This window comes from Typopeltis vanoorti, chromosome 6, assembly GCF_054136105.1.
Source record: "Typopeltis vanoorti isolate ZY-2024b chromosome 6, IOZ_Tvanoo_1.0, whole genome shotgun sequence".
Taxonomy (NCBI): Eukaryota; Metazoa; Arthropoda; class Arachnida; order Uropygi; family Thelyphonidae; genus Typopeltis; species Typopeltis vanoorti.
Window position 1 is genome coordinate 116094789 of NC_143554.1, and position 19043 is coordinate 116113831.

General features: G+C 34.5%; 1 protein-coding gene across 2 annotated transcripts in view; it reads right to left on the minus strand.

The window, feature by feature from the left end:
• LOC150105844 (nucleosome assembly protein 1-like 1) overlaps window positions 1-19043 on the minus strand; it is a 157991-nt gene that overhangs the window by 47511 nt on the left and 91437 nt on the right. For both annotated transcript variants that reach the window (XM_090394373.1, XM_090394375.1), the window contains exons 9-10: window positions 12489-12554; window positions 3796-3935 (exon numbers count right to left, since the gene is read on the minus strand). In XM_090394373.1, coding sequence (XP_090250499.1) covers window positions 3796-3935; window positions 12489-12554 — 206 coding nt within the window. The remainder of the gene's footprint in view (window positions 1-3795; window positions 3936-12488; window positions 12555-19043) is intronic.

Here is a 19043-nt window from a genome sequence, read left to right on the forward strand (position 1 = left end):
GTAGTTAAATGTGATTTATCTTAGTAATGATTTTTTAAATAAATTATTCATTTCATTTTCTTTGTAGCTATAGCCATGTTGTTTGTAACTTGTTATTTTACGAACTCTTGCATATTAAAATTGTGCCCATTGACTACTATATCGAGTTGTATGTTAATATTAAACAAGGTAATTTTTAATTTTATTTTGCTAATTTATTTGTTTTCTTAATGCAGTAAAATTGGATAAAAATTATTTGGTAAAGGGGTTAGACTTGGCAAATGACGATTCAATTCTAAATTTTTTACTTTGCTTTGGGTCCATACTTTATGGAAAAAAAAAAAAAAAAAGTTTTTTTTTATGATTTCAGAATAGACAAAAATGGCAGACCAGAGAAACAAAATGAAAATCCTTTCTGGTCATCAATACAGAAAAAGACGAGCAGAATGAGAAGTTATTCGAGCTCGGCAAGAAAATCAATTGTGGAAATTTTTAAAATTATCAGAAACAAGATTCAGTGAAAGCAACGTTCCTGTGGAATCCCCCACTGACAAGACTGAAAATTCGAATTTGTGTTTAGATGATAATCAGGCTCTTGAGGAACCAACAGCTTCGACTTCAAATACCTCAAAACTAAATTACGAGCTTTTTGACGATCCAGCTTTATAGCCAAACTTGTTCAATTCAATAATTGATATATTAATAAAACGAGGTCCTCCTGCTGAATCAAGAGAGACTTTTTTCCACGCGATGAACATAATAGAAGTTTTCATGTATCGCATTATAATAGGATTTTGAATAATGGAGAAACCATTAAAAGATCTTGGTTAATTTACTCAAGTTCAAAAAAATGTAGTATTTTGTTTCTGCTGCAAATTATTTTCTAATATTCGAACTATGAACTTAATTTCGGAAGGAAATAACGATTGGAAACATATATCCCAAGTTCTTCAGTGCCACGAAAAATCTCGAGAACATTTTAATAATTTTGAAAAATGGATCGATTTGGAAAAGCGTTTAAAAAATGAAACTACAAATTGATCACCATCAGCTAAAATTACTCCAAAAAGAACAAGAACACTGGATGCATGCTTTAAAATGCATAATATCGGTTATTAAACTTCTTGCAAAAGAAAACATTGTGTTCAGAGGAAGTTCAGATACTCTATATACAAATAATAATGGAAAATTTTTTAACCTGATTGAATTATTTGCCGCATTTGACAGCATATTACAAAAACATGTAGAACGCATAAAAATCAATGAAATTCACGTTCATTATTTATGGAAATGTATACAAAACGAAATGATTAATATATTGAGTAATGAAATTTTAAAAAAAACTGTACCTAAAATAATGAATGCTAAGTATTTTTCAATAATTATTGATTGCACCACTGATATTTCGCGGCAGGAGTAAATGTCCTTAATTGCAAGATATGTTTCTATAAAAGAAATAAATGAAGAAACCCAAGATATTATACAAATAGAGGAAAGATTTCTAGATTTTATTAAAATTAATAATACAACAGGAAGTGGTATGACTGAAGTAATTTTAAAATTATTAGAAGAAAAAACTTAAATATTCAAATTATCCATGGTCAGGGATATGACAACGGGTCAAATATGAAGGGGAAGAATGCAGGGGTACAAGCACTTTTAAGGAACAAAAATCCTAGAGCATTTTTTGTTCCATGTTGTACGCATTCCTTGAACTTGGTATTGAGCGATGCAAGCTGCAATGTAGATATGGTTTTATTTTTTGACATTATTCAGTCAATCTATAATTTCTTTTCTTCATCAAGTCATCGATGGGAAGTTCTTCTAAACCACATCCAAAATTTTACTTTAAAACCTTTATGCACAACGAGATGGGAAAGTCGCGTTGAAGCTGTAAAAGCAATACGAAATCAAGTAAAAGAAATACATGAAGCTTTAATTTTCATCACAGAAGATGACAGCTTAATTGGGCAACAAGGCATTAAAACAAAATTGGAAGCTAGTTTGTTAGCAAAAAAAAATTAATTCTTTCACGTTTATTTGGCACATTCGTTTGGTACGACATTCTAACTGAAGTCAATGCATCTAGCAAACAATTGCAAAATATCTCTTGCAATATTATGGAAGCTTCGAAATCATTAGATGTCACGAAAAATTCTTGACATCATACAGAAGCGAAAATAATTTTTTGAAAGTTAAGCACCAAGCCCATAACTTTGCTCTAAATATTGGGTTAAATGCTGATTTCCCAACTAACGACAGCACGCGAACTCAACATGTAAAAACTCGATTCGATTATGAATGTCCTGACGAATCAATTACTAATTTTGAGCAACAGTTTCAAATTAATTTTTTAAATGTAATTCTTGATTCAGCAATAACATCAATTACTGAGAGATTTGAACAGCTAAATAAATATGGATCAATTTTTGGGTTTCTCTTTAACATTGGTAACTTAAAATTTGATAATGATACAGTAAAAAAAGCTCGTTTCGACTTAGAAACTGTTCTGTCTGATGGTGATCAAAAAAGATATTTCAGCAATGGATTTATTAGATGAATTAAAGATATTGTCTCTGAGGATATCAAATAATTATTCTCCCAAAGAAGTATTAAATTATATTTGTGCAATAACTGCATAAGTCTCTTTCCTAATGTGTACACATTATTACAAATTCTTTCAACAATCCCAACCTACAGTTGCAAGTGCGGAGTGCGGTTTTTCTAAATTAACTTATTAAAAATTATTTGAGGTTCCTAATAAGCCTAAATACATGTTAAGTTCATCTTCAGTTAACTGACCTTTCAATTATCCAACCAACAAACTGATTTCACTGCTTTAATAACTGAAGGATTCTTGTAGTACTAAATGCTCTCAAGAACATTAGGTTTATATAATGCAAAATAAGTTGGCTGTCACAGGTTATTGAGCCTAACAGATTAAAGGAAAGATGAAATGAAATCATCAGTGCAGTAAATTAATCCTTCAATTTTTATGAATTTCCAGTACTAAGATTCACTGCAATAACAGAGAAACCATATTCACACACTGGTTGCCGAGGGTTCAGAATTATTGACTTATTTCTCAAGAGAATGGGAGGTCATAAATTTTTGATATAATATCAAAGTTCAGGAATCTATGCTTTACATAGCAGGATATATTAGGACCATCTCAAAAAGACATGGAGATTTGATTCTTGTCATGTCACAGGGAATCTTTATGTGGGGTTTGTCAAATGAAAGCAGGTTAGCCAGTCTCAGAGGGTATTCTATTCCACAAACCACACAATTAAGACATACATTTGTGGAATGAATTGTATAAGGTGGCCTCCCACAGAAGTCCTAGTAACAGATATACAACAATATAGTGATAAACAGCAAAAGTAGAAATTAACTATACCAATGGTCTCACTATATCAACAGGATCTCCAAGAGTCATATGGCAATACTGAAGAGGTTTTGTGGAAATATCTGGGGACAAATACATTTTTTTAAAGATCTTTGAATGGAAATGTTTTAATAAAAAATGGTTCAATTTATCAGGAATGTTTTTTTACATAAACTTACATTTCTCTTTGGTTATCAGGTAAAAAAAAAATTTAGGCTGTTTGCTAAGATAACCAATGCTTTACATTCAAAGGATAATAAAATACAAGACTTGCAAAAGTTTAGAAACAGATGTAAACAAAATTATTGTTACAAGCAATTATGTTGCAATACTAGAGTTTCACAACAGAAACCAGGTGCAATTTCAGTGCACTTCAACTAACTTGAAAACTAAAAACTATGTAGAAAGGTATTCAAAGTTACACTTACCCTTTGCATTTCTGAATTTCTGGACCTTCATATGAGAATGGATCATCATCATCAGGAGTAAATTTTAGTTCATATTCTTTTGTGAGCACTTGATTTGAGAAATATGGATTTGAATCAAAGTGGAATTCTAGAACAAAACCCTGAAAAATGAATATGAAATTATAGATATTTTCCATCCTTTTTCTGCCAATAAAAGAAATATGAAATGCAGTACAATTCACTATAACAAAAGATATCTGCTATAACAGAACCTGTGTGGGTGGGCAAACTATGATTAGACAGGCTAAATAGTAATTAATTTAATTAAAATTTTGCTGACAAGTCACAATAATAATAAACAAAAACAGGCTCACAATTATTACTTCATAAGAAAATACAAGAATGATATACGAGAACAGAAATAGCTATCCATGCTATTTTTACTTCTACAATCTGTCAGCAATTATAAAACCTCATGACAGAATTAGAAAAGGCAATTTCCAAAACAATATAAACAATGACAAACAAACTTAATCTTTCATATTTAAGTTAATTCTCACTTAGCATTTAAAAATGCATAAATGGCCATATCAATCATTCAATACAACTGAGGTTCGGATATGCTTGTAGGCAAAGTTATACTATAATTTTTCAATAAGCAGACTGTTTCCTATATCTGCAAAGCTCTACAGAAAGTTAAAAGTACCTTCCAAACATCTTGTATCAATTATTTCATTTGGAATAACAATAAAAAAAGGTTCAATTTATCACGAACGTTTTTTTAGTTTAGCCACTATCTTCAATTAATGTTGTGATAAATGTTTAATTTGATTTAATTGTTCATGAATAGCATAAGGCAGCCCTGACAAATCCAGTTGAATTTTGTTGTAATGAGCAAACAAAATGATTTTACTTTATACATATTCCCATAAAACTGCTCTCATCCTGAGATTTTATATTTATAAGGTCAAAGCACCTTGTGGTAACTTGTTTTGGTAAAATACATATGAGCTCTGCATTACTTCATCCTTAGCATTTTCAGGTCTGGCTCCCACTGACGAGCCCTCAATAAAGGTCGAAACCGGTATGGGTAGCTACCATTGCCTTTAATGTTTAGCATCATACATCTCTGCAAGGGGATGTATGATGCCAATATGCTTTACATTAAAGGGGAAAATACTAAGAAAAGTGATAAGAGCTTTACCCACCTTTACCACGAATTGCCTCGACTGGCACAACCATGAGTTGCCTTGGACTTGCAGGTGCAAACTTGACTTTCTTGTCTGTTTGTATACATGTGAAATAGGATTAAAACCAAGTTTATATAAAATTACTTGGTATCTTGAATACATAATATACCCAAGTTAAAAAACTTTCTACATCTATCTCTCATCCTGAGATTTTATATTTATAAGGTCAAAGCACCTTGTGGCAATTTGTTTTGGTAAAATACATGAGCTCTGCATTACTTCATCCTTAGCATTTTCAGATCTGGCTCCCACTGACGAGACCTCAATAAAGGTTGAAACCGGTATGGGTGGTGACCATTGCCTTTAATGTTTAGCATCATACATCCCCTTGAGGGGATATGCTCTACATTAAGGAGGAAAAATACTAAGAAAAGTGATCAGAGCTTTATCCACCTTTATCATGAGTTGCCTCAACTGGCATCTCCAAGAGTTGCCTTGGATTTGTACTACTTGCAGGCGCAAACTTGACTTTCTAGTCTGTTTGCTTACTTGGGAAATAGGATTAAACCAAGTTTATATAAAATCACTTGGTATCTTGAATACATAAAACTGCTCAATTTTATGAGCGTACTACACAGATATACCGAATAAATTTTGGTAACTGTGCTAACATTTACTGCTCAAGTAATTCTTGCAATAGATAAAAATGAAAGAAGTGACAGCTTTTATGCCTATCAGCATCAGATTATGGGCCAGTTTATAACCAATTATTGTCCTTGAGGAGCATATCCTCAAGTAACCACATCTCTAGTCTTTCTCCTTCATTTTACCCAAACACTGCCATGACTATAAAATCTATTAAAGATGAATCCTGTCTGAAACACATTCTACTAAAAGAAAGCAACCCCAGTTCAAAAGTTTTCTTTGTCCTCTTCAACAGTATCAACACTGTGAAAGAATAGAAATGTCTATATAATGACACTGGAAAATAACATAACTGAGGGGGAAATAAATACAAAAACAATTATAAAAAAATATAGAAACTGTGAGCTTTTAAACATCCATGAAGCATGCTTCCCTACACAGATTATTTCTTCCCATGCCATCTCCAATATATAGGGTGATCAAAATCAGTGTCCCTGTTTAAGACCTTGTGGAGTGTGACCCAAATGCTGTTAAATTTGGCAGGAATACGTTATGCATCATGCAGATGCAATATCTGAGGGGATGGGGAGTTTCCAAACTTCACCACTACCAGGGGAATTGCACCAAATGTAAATTTCTCTGTGTGCACGTGAGGAGAAAAGCAACAGAAGCATAAATAACACATATTTAGTCACTTCCATTATGCATTCGTGAGCTGCACTGTTCAGTGCACTGCCCTTCCCATTTCTTGGGCTTCTAAGAAAGAAACATTCTCGAAGAACCACCTATGGGGAGTGCCTGTGTGCAAGGAGTCCCATCCTGCATGAAAATGACAATCCATGCACAGACACTGCTATAGCTGTGGCACAACAAGATTAAGAAAACTGATCATGATACGATAAACCATTTTGTTAACTTTTTATCATATCACTATACCTCTCAGCAGTAACTCAGCAGGTCACAGGATCCGACTAGCAAATGTCTTCAAAGAAGAAACCACCCAATGATAAACAAAGCCATAAACCTGCACCAGAGAGTAACTTTAGATGAGTGCAAAGTATTTGTTGGAAATGCAGAATCTTCTAGACACTTGTGCGAGGCTATGTGGCTTGAAAGAGCACATGCACTGCAGGAACCAACACTTATTTATGGTCTGCTCCACACAGTAATAGCAACTTCATTCACTTGTAAACTGATTAGCTTACAACCTGTGTACATGGAGATAGTGGATCTCATTGGCATCTGTTCAGGGGGACAAGATTCACAGATTGCAAGTGTTTAGGTAGTACAGCTTCACAGGCAAAGAATGCTGCGGGCAAGGTTAGCACCATCATTGTGGACGGTATTACCCAGAATGAAGGGTAAAATCCCATTTCCATCTCTAAATCCTCCTGGCACCTGTTGAGTGTTGTGATATGCAAATTCCATGCATTTGGTATTTACAATGCCCCTGTGGTGAATTTGGGAACTACCCCCCCCCCTTCCCCCCATCAGATATTGCTTTGCATGATGCACAATGTATTCTGCAGAACTTTGCAGAATACATGCAAAGTTTTGCAGCATTTGGATCACCTGGATGGCAATCAAAGGCCTTAAACAGGGATACTTTAATTTTGATCACTCTACTTGCCTTGTGGATTTTAGAGACTTCATATAGCCTTGGGATTAAGAGATGCATAGACTTTGCCTTAACAATGGTGTAAAAACTCTATGCAGCTTAAAAAATTCCAAAGCGCTTTACATCGATTTTTTACATAGGTCAAGTCCCATTGAGAACTGTAAATAACCTTGTTTGTTTCTATGTATATTTTGCAAAATATTAATGTAATTAACCCTGTGGGAAGTGAATGAATTTACTGTTTTAACGTCAAAAACAACTTTTCCAGGGGAACTTTGTATATGTATATAGTTATGTGTAAGAGCACATGAAAAGTTGTTTACTAGTTTTGTATATAAGAGTTGCATACTGCGCTAACACCTTTAAAGATAGTATCTAAGAGTACCACTAGGTTTAGAGAAGTTTCCGTGGCCCTGAAAGGAAAAGCAAAGTATCAAAGAGGTCCACTAGTTTTAGAGACAAGTTTCCACGCCAGGCAAAATACGATCAAAAGATTGCACGAAGGAGAACAAAGAGCGGGTTAAACTTAAAAGAAGATAAAAGAGTCATGCCGGATTCTTCGGGGTTTACTACCCTTAATGCAAGGTCACGAGATCACAAAATAAAAGCGACTGAGCCAAGCATAAGGGGCTTCCCAGTTCCAGTCGCCACCAAAGAGGAGCTTCCAGGCCAGAGAGAGGGGTCCCAGTTGAGAGTTGGCAGGAGTTTGAGTTTCTTGAAGGCGACAATTCGAGCTATTGGAGACGGCAGTGTCCAAGCATTTTCAGCAAGCCAGAGCAGAGGAGAAAAGGCAATGTAAATTACCCGAGGCAGGTTCGCTCAGAAGTTTTTCTTTTCGCCGTGGGAGAACAACCTTTTGCCGAAGCTGAATGAGTACTGCTGTAAAATCTCACAAGAAATTAATTTTTTAGGAAAGTTTCACTAAAGATTTTGCAGTTGTTTTTGTCTGAATTTCTTAAGAAAAAATGTACTTAGTAAGATATAAAAATGTAAAAGAATAATTTGCTGTTGGAATGCATCTGCACTTGAGACTTGTTGTTAAGAGCTTAATAAGAATTAAGCCAGATTAGCACCGAATACCACCGAAATCGTATGGTCAAGCGGCCAGAGATGACGTCAGTTTTTCATTGCTTCTGGCTAATCCTGGAATACTCCTAAGTACGAATAAAGGACTGAAAATGGAATAAAAGGCAATACAGCACGTGATTTGGGGCTTTTTGGTCATTGGCTCTTCACCTACTGTTCTACGGGGTTCCTTCCCGAAATCCAGGAGGTTCGTTTCCCCTCCATTGTCACCCGATGTTCACCGCTGCCAGCTCTTTCTAGGCTCCCAGTAGCTACAGCAAGATCCCAGCGCGTCCAACAAAGAAAAGTTCTCAATGATCGACCGGACAAAGGACGTTCCAGATCCAATGTGTATAACAGAATGCATGTCGAAATTTCCTCTTGAGATTGTTAGCAAGTAAGCCATTAATTTGTAGTAGTATGTTATGTGTATGTAACTGGAAATCGTCAAGGATTGAGAAGAGGTTGACTCGAGGGAAAAGTGAATGTCAAATAACGGAAAATTATGTAGTGTTAAGTATGTCTAATTCACAGGTTGATTGTGATAGTCTGAATTAGTGTCATTTAAGTTTTGAATATACTGGAAGAAAGTTGAATGTAATCCGTCCTGGAATACTTACGCATGCTTGTAAGCCAAGTTGTGTCGTAGAAGACACTTTTATATCAAGGCAAACCAGGGTTTTTCTGATAGTGAAAGCACTATAGTTTCTGTTGCTCAGATAGCAAGTAAATTTGTGTATTCAAGTGTTTTTGATTAAGTTAATCTTCAATTAACTTTTATGTGCTCAGTATCACATCTTTTAGTTTGATAATAAATGTTTTTTTTGTTTTGTAACGACTTGGTTCTCATTCATTAGCCAATGCACTGTCCCGAAAATATTAACAAGCCTGCAGGAATAGAATATAGTAATGAGCCACAACTTGCATATAAAGATACTATACAGAGGTATTAACTTAACTTGTCATCGTCTCACCCTGACTTTCAAACATAAAAAGATCAATTAAGTGTTGCAGTCGTTACGAATAAATAAATTTCTTAATTGACACTGTGTGATGGCTCAGGGACTGTTACGTTAGATAGCCTTGCAACACGAGGTCTAACTAACAGAGAAAGGGAGGGGGAGAGAATAAGCTTAAGTAAGTACACGTATAAATAAACTGATAAACGAAAAGACAAAGAAAAGAGATATTTAACACAGCAGTTCACAGCCCACTACTTTCCCGATGAGATATTACTGAAGCCAAACACTCCTAAGGAAGCTCAAGATCTGAGATGAAATATTGCCTTAGAACTTTTTTGTGCAAGACGTTTGACTGAATGTGCGATACTGAGCATTTGTAAGTTCCATACTTTTGTACAATTAATCTTATAGTATATTATAGAAAGATTTTTATGAATTTGGTTAATAGCAGTAAGAAGTGTCATTAAGAGAATCGATTGGCATATTGGAAGATATAAAAATTGTAAAGATAACTTAACAGAGCGTTAGCTAACCTCTTTGCAAGTAAACTTGAAGTTTAATGAGTTGAATTTGTAGGCGGAGAGTAAATAAGATCGTGGGTTAAAGAAATTAATTAGTGTTACAGTAAAAAAGGTTCTAATTTATACTAAAGATGCTTAAGGATCAAAGCTGTACAACTGAAAGGAGACCTCCACAGAGCCTTTAAACGAATGCAGAGAACCGACCAGGGCTTCTAAACTAATGCCCAATCCTCACCTTCTCGTGGTGCACCCTGTTGGGTATCTACCTGGATACTGAACGAACGAGGATGGGCTGGCAATTTGGGATTTAGCCGACCCAATGCCGGCTGGAGCATCTCCCAGTTAAACAAGGCCCCCGTTGTTTTTGCCAGGGAACCAGGACAAACAGCGAAAAGTCAGCTACTGGAACAAATATGAAAACAAACCCCAACTCAACATCACCAGAGTTAAAGATCGGTACTATCAACGTAAGAAGCCTGAATGGCAAAGAAATGGAGCTAGCTGAGGAATTAGATAAGTACCAGATCAACATAATGGGGGTGACTGGTACAAAAAAGACAAAAACTTGTGAGATCTTTCTGAGCAATAAATACAAAATTTTATATTCAGGAAATGACAATCAAGGAAAAGAAGGAGAAGCCATAGTATTCAACACAAAATACGAAGCTAATCTTCTTGAATGGCAGGCAGACTCAAGTAGAGTGATGTGAGCAAATATGAGAATGGGGAACTGGACAATGACTTATTTGTCCTATGGTGTCACAGAAGGGTCTACCAAGGTAGAAGCGGAGGAATTTTTTGATGCTTTAGAAAAAGTAACTGACACAATGAATAAGGAAAAGTTGGTCCTTGTTGGGATCTAAATAGCAGAGCAGGAAATGATTGTCAGACATACAAAAACATTTTGGGAATATTTGGAGAAAAGAGCAAAGCTAATAATAATGGCAAATACCTGTTGGATTTCAGCTCAGGACATGGACTGGTTATTACTAACACCATGTTCCAACATAAAAATGTGCACAAATTCACATGGAGAGAAGAGGCAAGGAATAAGAAAACTCTCATTGACTATGTTATTGTTGATAGTGATCTTTTCTCCCTGGTGCAGGACACCAAGAGTGTACAGAGGATTTGAAATTGGAAGCGATCACTATTTAGTCTTGAGCAGGATAAAATTTTAATTTCATATTGGAAAGAATAACATGTAAGAAAGTTTTAAAGCGAATAAAAATATAAAAAAAATTCCACTCATTTCAAATCTTTAAACCGAAATTGCAGTTTGGGATAATATCATAGTGAACTTTGATGTCATCTCCTTATTTACAAAGATCTCCATCCCTATACTGTATACATTACATATACTATAATGAACAAACCCAGTGTTTAACTATTTCTGTGCTGTATTCATTTCTTTAAATTTTATTGAGTAAATCAGTATCTAAACCTAAATACATGTTTTAAAACTCATTTTTTTAATTGTCTACAGTTCAAGCTGCTTAACTGATTCTTTTTTAAAACTTTCTTACAATTTTCTATACGACATCCAATGTCATCTTTCTCAAAAGCAGTACACATTTCCTATAATCACCTGTAAACATTTGCTATAGTCACTTATGTTCATGCCAGTTAATGCTTGGTATTAGCTGGTGTGAACATATGATCAATAATACAGTTAATGAATTTTCTTATCTTAATGAAATGTCTTCTCTTTGTGTAAATTCATGGAGATCTTTATGTTGGACATATTAATGACTAGCCTGCATCCTGAACAGAAAACTGTCAGGCACTTGCCATTATTAATAGTTATGCTCTTTTCCCAAAATATTTCTCTGTGCCTGATATTTTGTAAGCTGTTTTCTCTATTTAGTCAAAAAATGCCTTCATTTATTCCTTACACCTCTCTAATTTGCTATTTTGCTGTTTGCCCACAATCATACTTAATACTTACTGCTAGAAGATAATTCTTATGTTTACTACTGAATGTCCTTCAACAGTTGCAAGTCCTTCCTTTCCCTGATCATTATTGCCTGAACATCTTGTATTTACAACCATCTTCTTTGTTTCCATAATACCAATTATGTCAACATGGTACTTTTGCCAGTTTCACTTCTATTTCTTTGATGGTGCCTCTCTTGAATTCTGCCGAGTTTGTTCTGATAGCTGACTTTCCACTGTTTACCTTAGTTTCTTAATGAAAACAGTGGAAAGACTGTTTAAATGGGCCAATACCCCAAAATGAACTTTCATCATGTTGTATCTCCATTTTGTTTCGCTTTAAGCCAATATGGAATACAATCTGGTTGGCTAAATCTCAAATTGTAGCCATCCAAAAGGTATCAACATGCATACACCTATTAACAGGGTGCAACAATTTCATGCAAGCCTATGTAAAAGGTCTCTCTCCAAGTTGTTTATATGTAAATATTAAGAAACTTGCAAATACACATTTACTTTTATATAGAAATTCTTACAATTTCTTTTCATATTTTTTTTTTTTTTTTTTTTAAATAATGCATAGTCATTTAGGTTAAAATAAGTCTATATTTTTTCTAGGTGAAAAATCCTTGAATGAGTCAAGAGATTTGGAAATGGGCATATTAAGTTAATAAAATGCAAATCTCCAAAAAATTCACAATTTATTGCTGTAAATTGAAGTTCAAATAAAGCTAAAACATTCAAAAAAATTAGATACTGAAAAAAAAAAAATACATACTTTAGGATTATCCAGCTGCCTGACTTTGACATCATTGAGATATTTTAGAATAGGTTCATCATGCTCCTTAAAAAAAAAAAAAAAAAAGCAAATAGCAATCTTATTTTGCCTTAATTCAAATATTCAACTTGAGAAACTATATTTCTTCATTTGCAACAACTTCTAAGTTATTGCAAATGAAGAATGAAAAATTACAAATGAAAATTTTGTAAAGGTGATAAACATGACACAATCAGAAGATATTCTCATCCTGGTTGTCTGTAGTAATTTTATCATCAAATTCCTGACATGTACCCTCAGGGGGTGTATAGGATATTATGATAATATCCTATACTACATGATTATCATAATATCCTATACATCATAATAATTTTAAATTATTACAATACGTACAAGTTAAATTTTGTTTTGCACGAGAGAGCAGCTATGAAGATGCGCATATGATTGGTGCGGTATTAACAAAAGATCACGCAACCCAGAGACAAAGACAACTGACAATTGACGAGTTGAAATGCTAATTCTCTTCAACAGAATTCCATAACATCTGAAACTGTCATAACAACACTCACTATATATTTCTTAGTTTTAACATATTCATGACTGAATGTCATTTATCGTTCCGACGGAACTTCTCATTAGCAGCGGGCTCAACTCAAACAAAGTTTCAACCCTTGGTTGAATTTTATTCTTGCTTCTTTGCTTTTGAGCTGGCAGGTGAACTCGCATATGCATTATATGTATAGTGACAATATTTTTTTTGGAGAAAATAAAGGACATATCAGAAATTATTTCATGATAAATAAAATTTAAAAAAAAAAAAACAGGTTGCATTTATTTGTTTCACTAAAACTAAAAAGCTTTATAACGTTTATTGTAAAATATAAGCATATACATAGCATTTTAAACAAACAATATTACTTAAAAAAATTTAATTTTAATACTTTTCGCACAAATGAACTTTTTTTTTAATTAAACTATGTTCGTGTTTTAAAAATTCATAAAATTGTATACAATTCATGTCAAAGTTCTATCTTGTATAAATGCATCCTTTCAATGTTTAGATTTTTAATTGGTTTTTTCCACTGGTCCACATATTGTTCACTAATGAAAATACTCGGTCAGTGGGGACATTAGATCCAGGGAGATAAGAAAATTCAACGATTTTTAAAATGTTTTTAAAAGATACGTTTTTATCTGCAAAATATTTAAATATTTCAACCCATCTACGTCAGCAGGACTCGTCATTTTGACGCCATTCTTCGATCTATTCACTGGTGATATAACTTTTAATACACGAAACTTCATCAAATAGTTCACAGTCATTTATGTTTAAGTTCAAGTGACTGGAAGTGAACAAAACACTTTCCTTGTTCTTCGCCTGCAGAGGGATTTCTCTAAGTAGCATTTAAATACTTCCATTTCCACGAAAACAGCTGCCCCAGTTATTTAAATAATCAATGCAGGTTTGGTAAAATTTATGAATTGCATCTTTAAATATGTTGACATCAATATTCAATTTACTATTTCAACTCACAAAATAAAGGACAAACTGGTCATTTAATAAAAAAAAAAAAAAAAAATATAAAGAACAGAGCAATGAAATAAAGGACGCATGGTCTCCGTAATCATATCACATGCTTCAATTCGTGGTAGAATTTTATTTGAAGTTAGCCTTTGTGATCTGCTATAATGATATCCAGAATTTCAAATGCAACAAAACAAACACTTATTTCATGTAATTGAAACATTAGGCAATAGTTTTTTTTGTTAGATACTGTGTTTCCGGTGCAACATATGGTTTTTCTTGAGTCTATACAGCACAGTTTCTGTGGGAGGGGACAATCATAGTGCAATTAGAGACAGCTGGAATAAAAACTGCTCTAATTAATGAATTAGAGCAGTTTTTATTCCAGCTTTATCACATTTTATCACAATATTACACAGACTGCAAAAGCCTCTGTACCTTATTCATGGGATACAACAGAACTACACTTGTTTTTCTTGTATCTGCATTATAATGGCTGTCGGAGAGGGCATGTTGTTACCACAGCGAGCGAGTTAGCCTAGACATAAACATGTTTAAACGTTTTACATGTGCGAGGTAATATGCAAAATTTTTTCCTGTCCTTTTTCCCAGAAGTAAAATCAGGGGTGCGAGTTATATGCAAGAGCATGTTATATTGGAATAAATATGGCAAGCATTTCGCTGCCAAGTTGACATCTTTCTGCTGTTTCCCCTGCTCAGCTGAATTTTAACTCAGATCAATTTTACACTGAATAATATTATAAATTTATATCTAAATATTATAAATAAAATAAAATATTATATAATAACATTATTCATTTTCCCCCGACTAAAAACTGTCCGGAACAACAGCAATTCAATTTGTAAAGTTTTGGCATGCACACATAAAAAGGTTTGCCACCACTGATCTAGATCATGGGTTCCCAGGCAGGGAACCAATCATCCCTGATTGTAGCAGATTTATTTAGAAGTATAACGTCATCTGCATAAAGGAAAGAGCTGACATTAACATCTCCAATTTTGATATCATGTTTAATACCACTTTCCTTCATAATGTGAAGGATATAAAGAATGAATAACAGAGGGGATAACGTATGTCCTTGTCTCACACCAGATTTAACATTAAACCATCTGCCTGTACTTCCTTCAATTCTAACTGCCGACTTGCAACTCAAATAAAGACAAAGTATTGCTTGATATACTGCCCCATTGACACCATATAACTGTAGCGTATTGAATAGCTTCTCTCTTGGCATCTTGTGGTATGCATTTTCCAGATCAACAAAACTTAAATACAGATCTTTGTTATATTCCCATGCTTTCTCAACTATTTGTTATAAATTGAAGATCTGATTCTGACAGCCTCTATCTGGCCTGAATCCAGCTTGTTCTTCACCAAGCTTTTCTTCCACAATTCTTCTCAACCGTTTCTCAAGTATACTAGCATAAATCTTGCCTGGAACAATCAGTAAGGAAATACCTCTTATTCTCACATTCAGTTTTATTTCCCTTTTTATAAATGGGTAATATTAGAGCTCTACTACAATCAGCAGAAATTTGTCCCTCTGTCCAGGCCTTCTGAACTATGCAGTGCAGCCACTGTTAAGACTTTTCTACCACCATACTTCAGTATTTCTGGTCGAATATCATCTACTGGTGCTGTCTTTCCACATTTCAAGCTTTTGATGGCATTTTCTACTTCAAGTATGGATATGTATTCCTGACTGCATGCCTGGTCAGTGTTTTTTTACCACTGTGCTGTCATCACTGCTTGTTTCATTTAGCAGTTTTTCAAAGTAATTACTCCATACTTCAAGGATATCTTTTTCTCCCGTTTTCGTGTCACCTTTATCATCTCTAACTCCTTCTACAGCACTCTTTCCTTCATTCCTAAGCTTCTTCAACAACCTCAAGAATATTTTGCCACCTCCTTGATATTTATTTTCTATATTCTTGCCAAAGTCCTCCATTGACTTTTGTTTAGCTAGTTTTACACAGTGTTTAGCATTCTTGCATTTGTCTCTGTATTCTCTAAGAGCACAAGCTGACTTATTTGACAGGAACTTTTGATATGCTTTCTTCTTTTCCTTCAGTGCCTCTAACTTCCTCTGTCCACTATGGAGTTCTGATTTTTTTTATCCTTGCAGACAACCACACGCCTCTCTGGCAGAATCAATCAATGTTTTCTTCAGAGTTTGCCACTGAATCTCCAAGGTTTGATTCCTGTTCTCAAACTCTTTCATTTTTTCTTTGATAATCTTTGTGTATTTTAGTCTACAGTTCACATCTGAGAGCTTCTCAACTTTCATTCACTTTAAAACTTTCTTATATGTTATTCTTTTCAATATGAAATTCAATTTTATGCTGCTCAAGACTAAATAATGATCGCTTCCAATTTCAAATCCTCTGTACACTCTCGTGTCCTGCACCAGGGTGTACAGAGGATTCATCAGTATCAACAATAACATAGTCAATAAGACTTTTCTTATTCCTTGCCTCTTCTCTCCATGTGAATTTGTGCACAATTTTATGTTGGAACATAGTTTTAGTAATAACCATGTCCTGAGCAGAAATCCAACAGATATTTGCCATTATTATTAGCTTTGCTCTTTTCTCCAAATTTTCCCAAAATATTTTTGTATGTCTCACAATCATTTCCTACTCTGCTATTTAGATCCCCAACAGGGACCAACTTTTCCTTTTTCACTGTGTTAGCTGCTTTTTCTAAAGCTTCAAAAAAATCCTCCACTTCTACCTTAGTAGAACCTTCTGTGGGACCATAGGAACAAATAAGTCTCACTGTCCAGTTCCCCATTCTCATATTTGCCCACATTACTCTTCTTGAGACTGACTGCCATTCAAGACGATTAGCCTCGTATTTTGTGTTGAATACTATGGCTACCCCTTTTCCTTGATTGTCATTGCCTGATTATAACATTTTGTATTTATTGCTCAGAAAGATCTCACCAGTTTGTCTTTTTTGTTTCAGTCACCCCTATAATGTCGATCTGGTACTTATCTAATTCCTCAGCTAGCTCCATTTCTTTGCCATTCATGCTTCTAATGTTAATAGTACTGATCTTTAACTCAAGTGATGTTGAGTTGGGGTGTGTTTTCAGATTTGTTCCAGTAACTGACTTTCTACTGTTTGCCCATGGAAAACAATTGGGGGGGGGGGGTTGTTTAACCGGGTGACGCCCCAGCCAGCATGTAATTTTGTCATGTTACCATCATTTTTTATTTTGGTTTAACCAATAAGAATACAATTTGGTCAGCTAAAATCCCAAATTGCCAGCCCATTGTCGTTCGTTCTGTATCCAAGTAGATACCCGACATGGTGTACCACAAGAAGGTGAGAATTGGACATTAGGTCAGAAGCCCTGTTCGGTTCTCCGCATTCCTTTAAAGGCTATTGTGGAGGTCTCCTCTCAGTTATACAGCTTTGACCCTTAAGCACCCCAGCTCATTATTACAAAGTTGCTATTGGTAGTTTTATTTGTAATAAACCACCAAGAATCCCATGGGTTGATGTTTGGAATTATAGAATGAAAGCAACTAAATCTATGTATCATGTATAGTGAATTTTAAAAATTAAGTATCCGAGTTTCCAGGTAGAAATTCTTGCAACCTCCATACAACCCTGGCTAACTCACTTTCAAATGAAAGCCCTTAAAAAGGTAGTTTTCATCCCAGAGTCCTATAGATATAATAACATTCCAGTAAGACTTATAAGTCAGCAATAATGAGATCTCACTATCAAAGAACAAAAATGTAAGGTATGACCATACTGGACATTTGAAACATAAGAATTTGAATGAAAATTGTTAACTAGAAGTTAATAAGTTCATAAACGAATTAAAAATTTTCTGTAGTGCTATTATAATATTGTGCATCTATTTCAACGAAGTTTGTCTGATTCATGGTGGGAGAAAACATGGTGGTCTACTAACTCACATTAAGCTGACGCCATATGACTTGCACAAAACACACCATGTTTTCAACAACCAAGGTCTCTTTCTCACTTTGACTAGTGGCGTGTGTGAATATGTTACAATGTGTCAGTTCGGTACTTGTGTTGGTGTTGTGCTTTGTTCAGTGTCTGCATTGACGTTATGTTCTGTTCGGTGCCTGCGTTGATGTTGTGTTCAGTGCCTGCAGCGTAGAAGACAGTTTTGTTGACAGTTCTGAGTATCACTTATAAATTTGGGACAATGTCAGGGGTTATTGCAAAAAAAAAAAAAAAAAAAAGTAGATGCAGAGAATCTTTGATTTCAAGAGAATTGGATGAAGGATTATTATTTTATTCTGAATAAAGCCTGTATGTTGAAGTTGAAGAACTTGGATACCCAGCAGCAAATGTTCAACAAGCAAAGAACGCAGCACCACAGCATTATCAAAGCCAGCTTTGTGGTAAGCAAAAAAATCGCTAAGCATTCTAAGTCATTTGGTGAAGGAGAATTTATCAAAGAATGTCTGCTGGATGTTGCAAGTATAACATGTCCTGAAAAGAAAAAAGACTTCTAGAATATTCGTTTATCGAGATGTACTGTTGTCCGACAGATAGAAATTATGGTTGATGATATCAAAAAAAGTTTAAAAGAGAAGATTGTTAGATTGAAAGCATTTTCAATTGCTTTGGATGACAGCACCGATGCCTCCGATACAGCACAACTAGCAATATTTATTCGAGGAGTCATTGTGGATTTCAACATCACAGAAGAATTATTGGCGCTTCGGCCGTTAAAAGGAACAACTACCGGTGAAGATATATTTGAAACGGTCAACACAGTCTTCGAGAAATTTGGGCATAAATGGAGTTCACTATCTGGCATATGCACTGATGCAGCCCCTGCAATGGTTGGTGCACAGAAGGGATTTATTGGAATAGTTCATGAAAGAGCAATAGAACTACAGATCCATCCAGAAAATTTAACAAATTTTCACTGCATTATCCACCAACAAAATCTGTTGCAAAATCGATTAAATTCAAATGTTATGAAAGTTGTAGTAGCCAGTATTAACTTTATTAA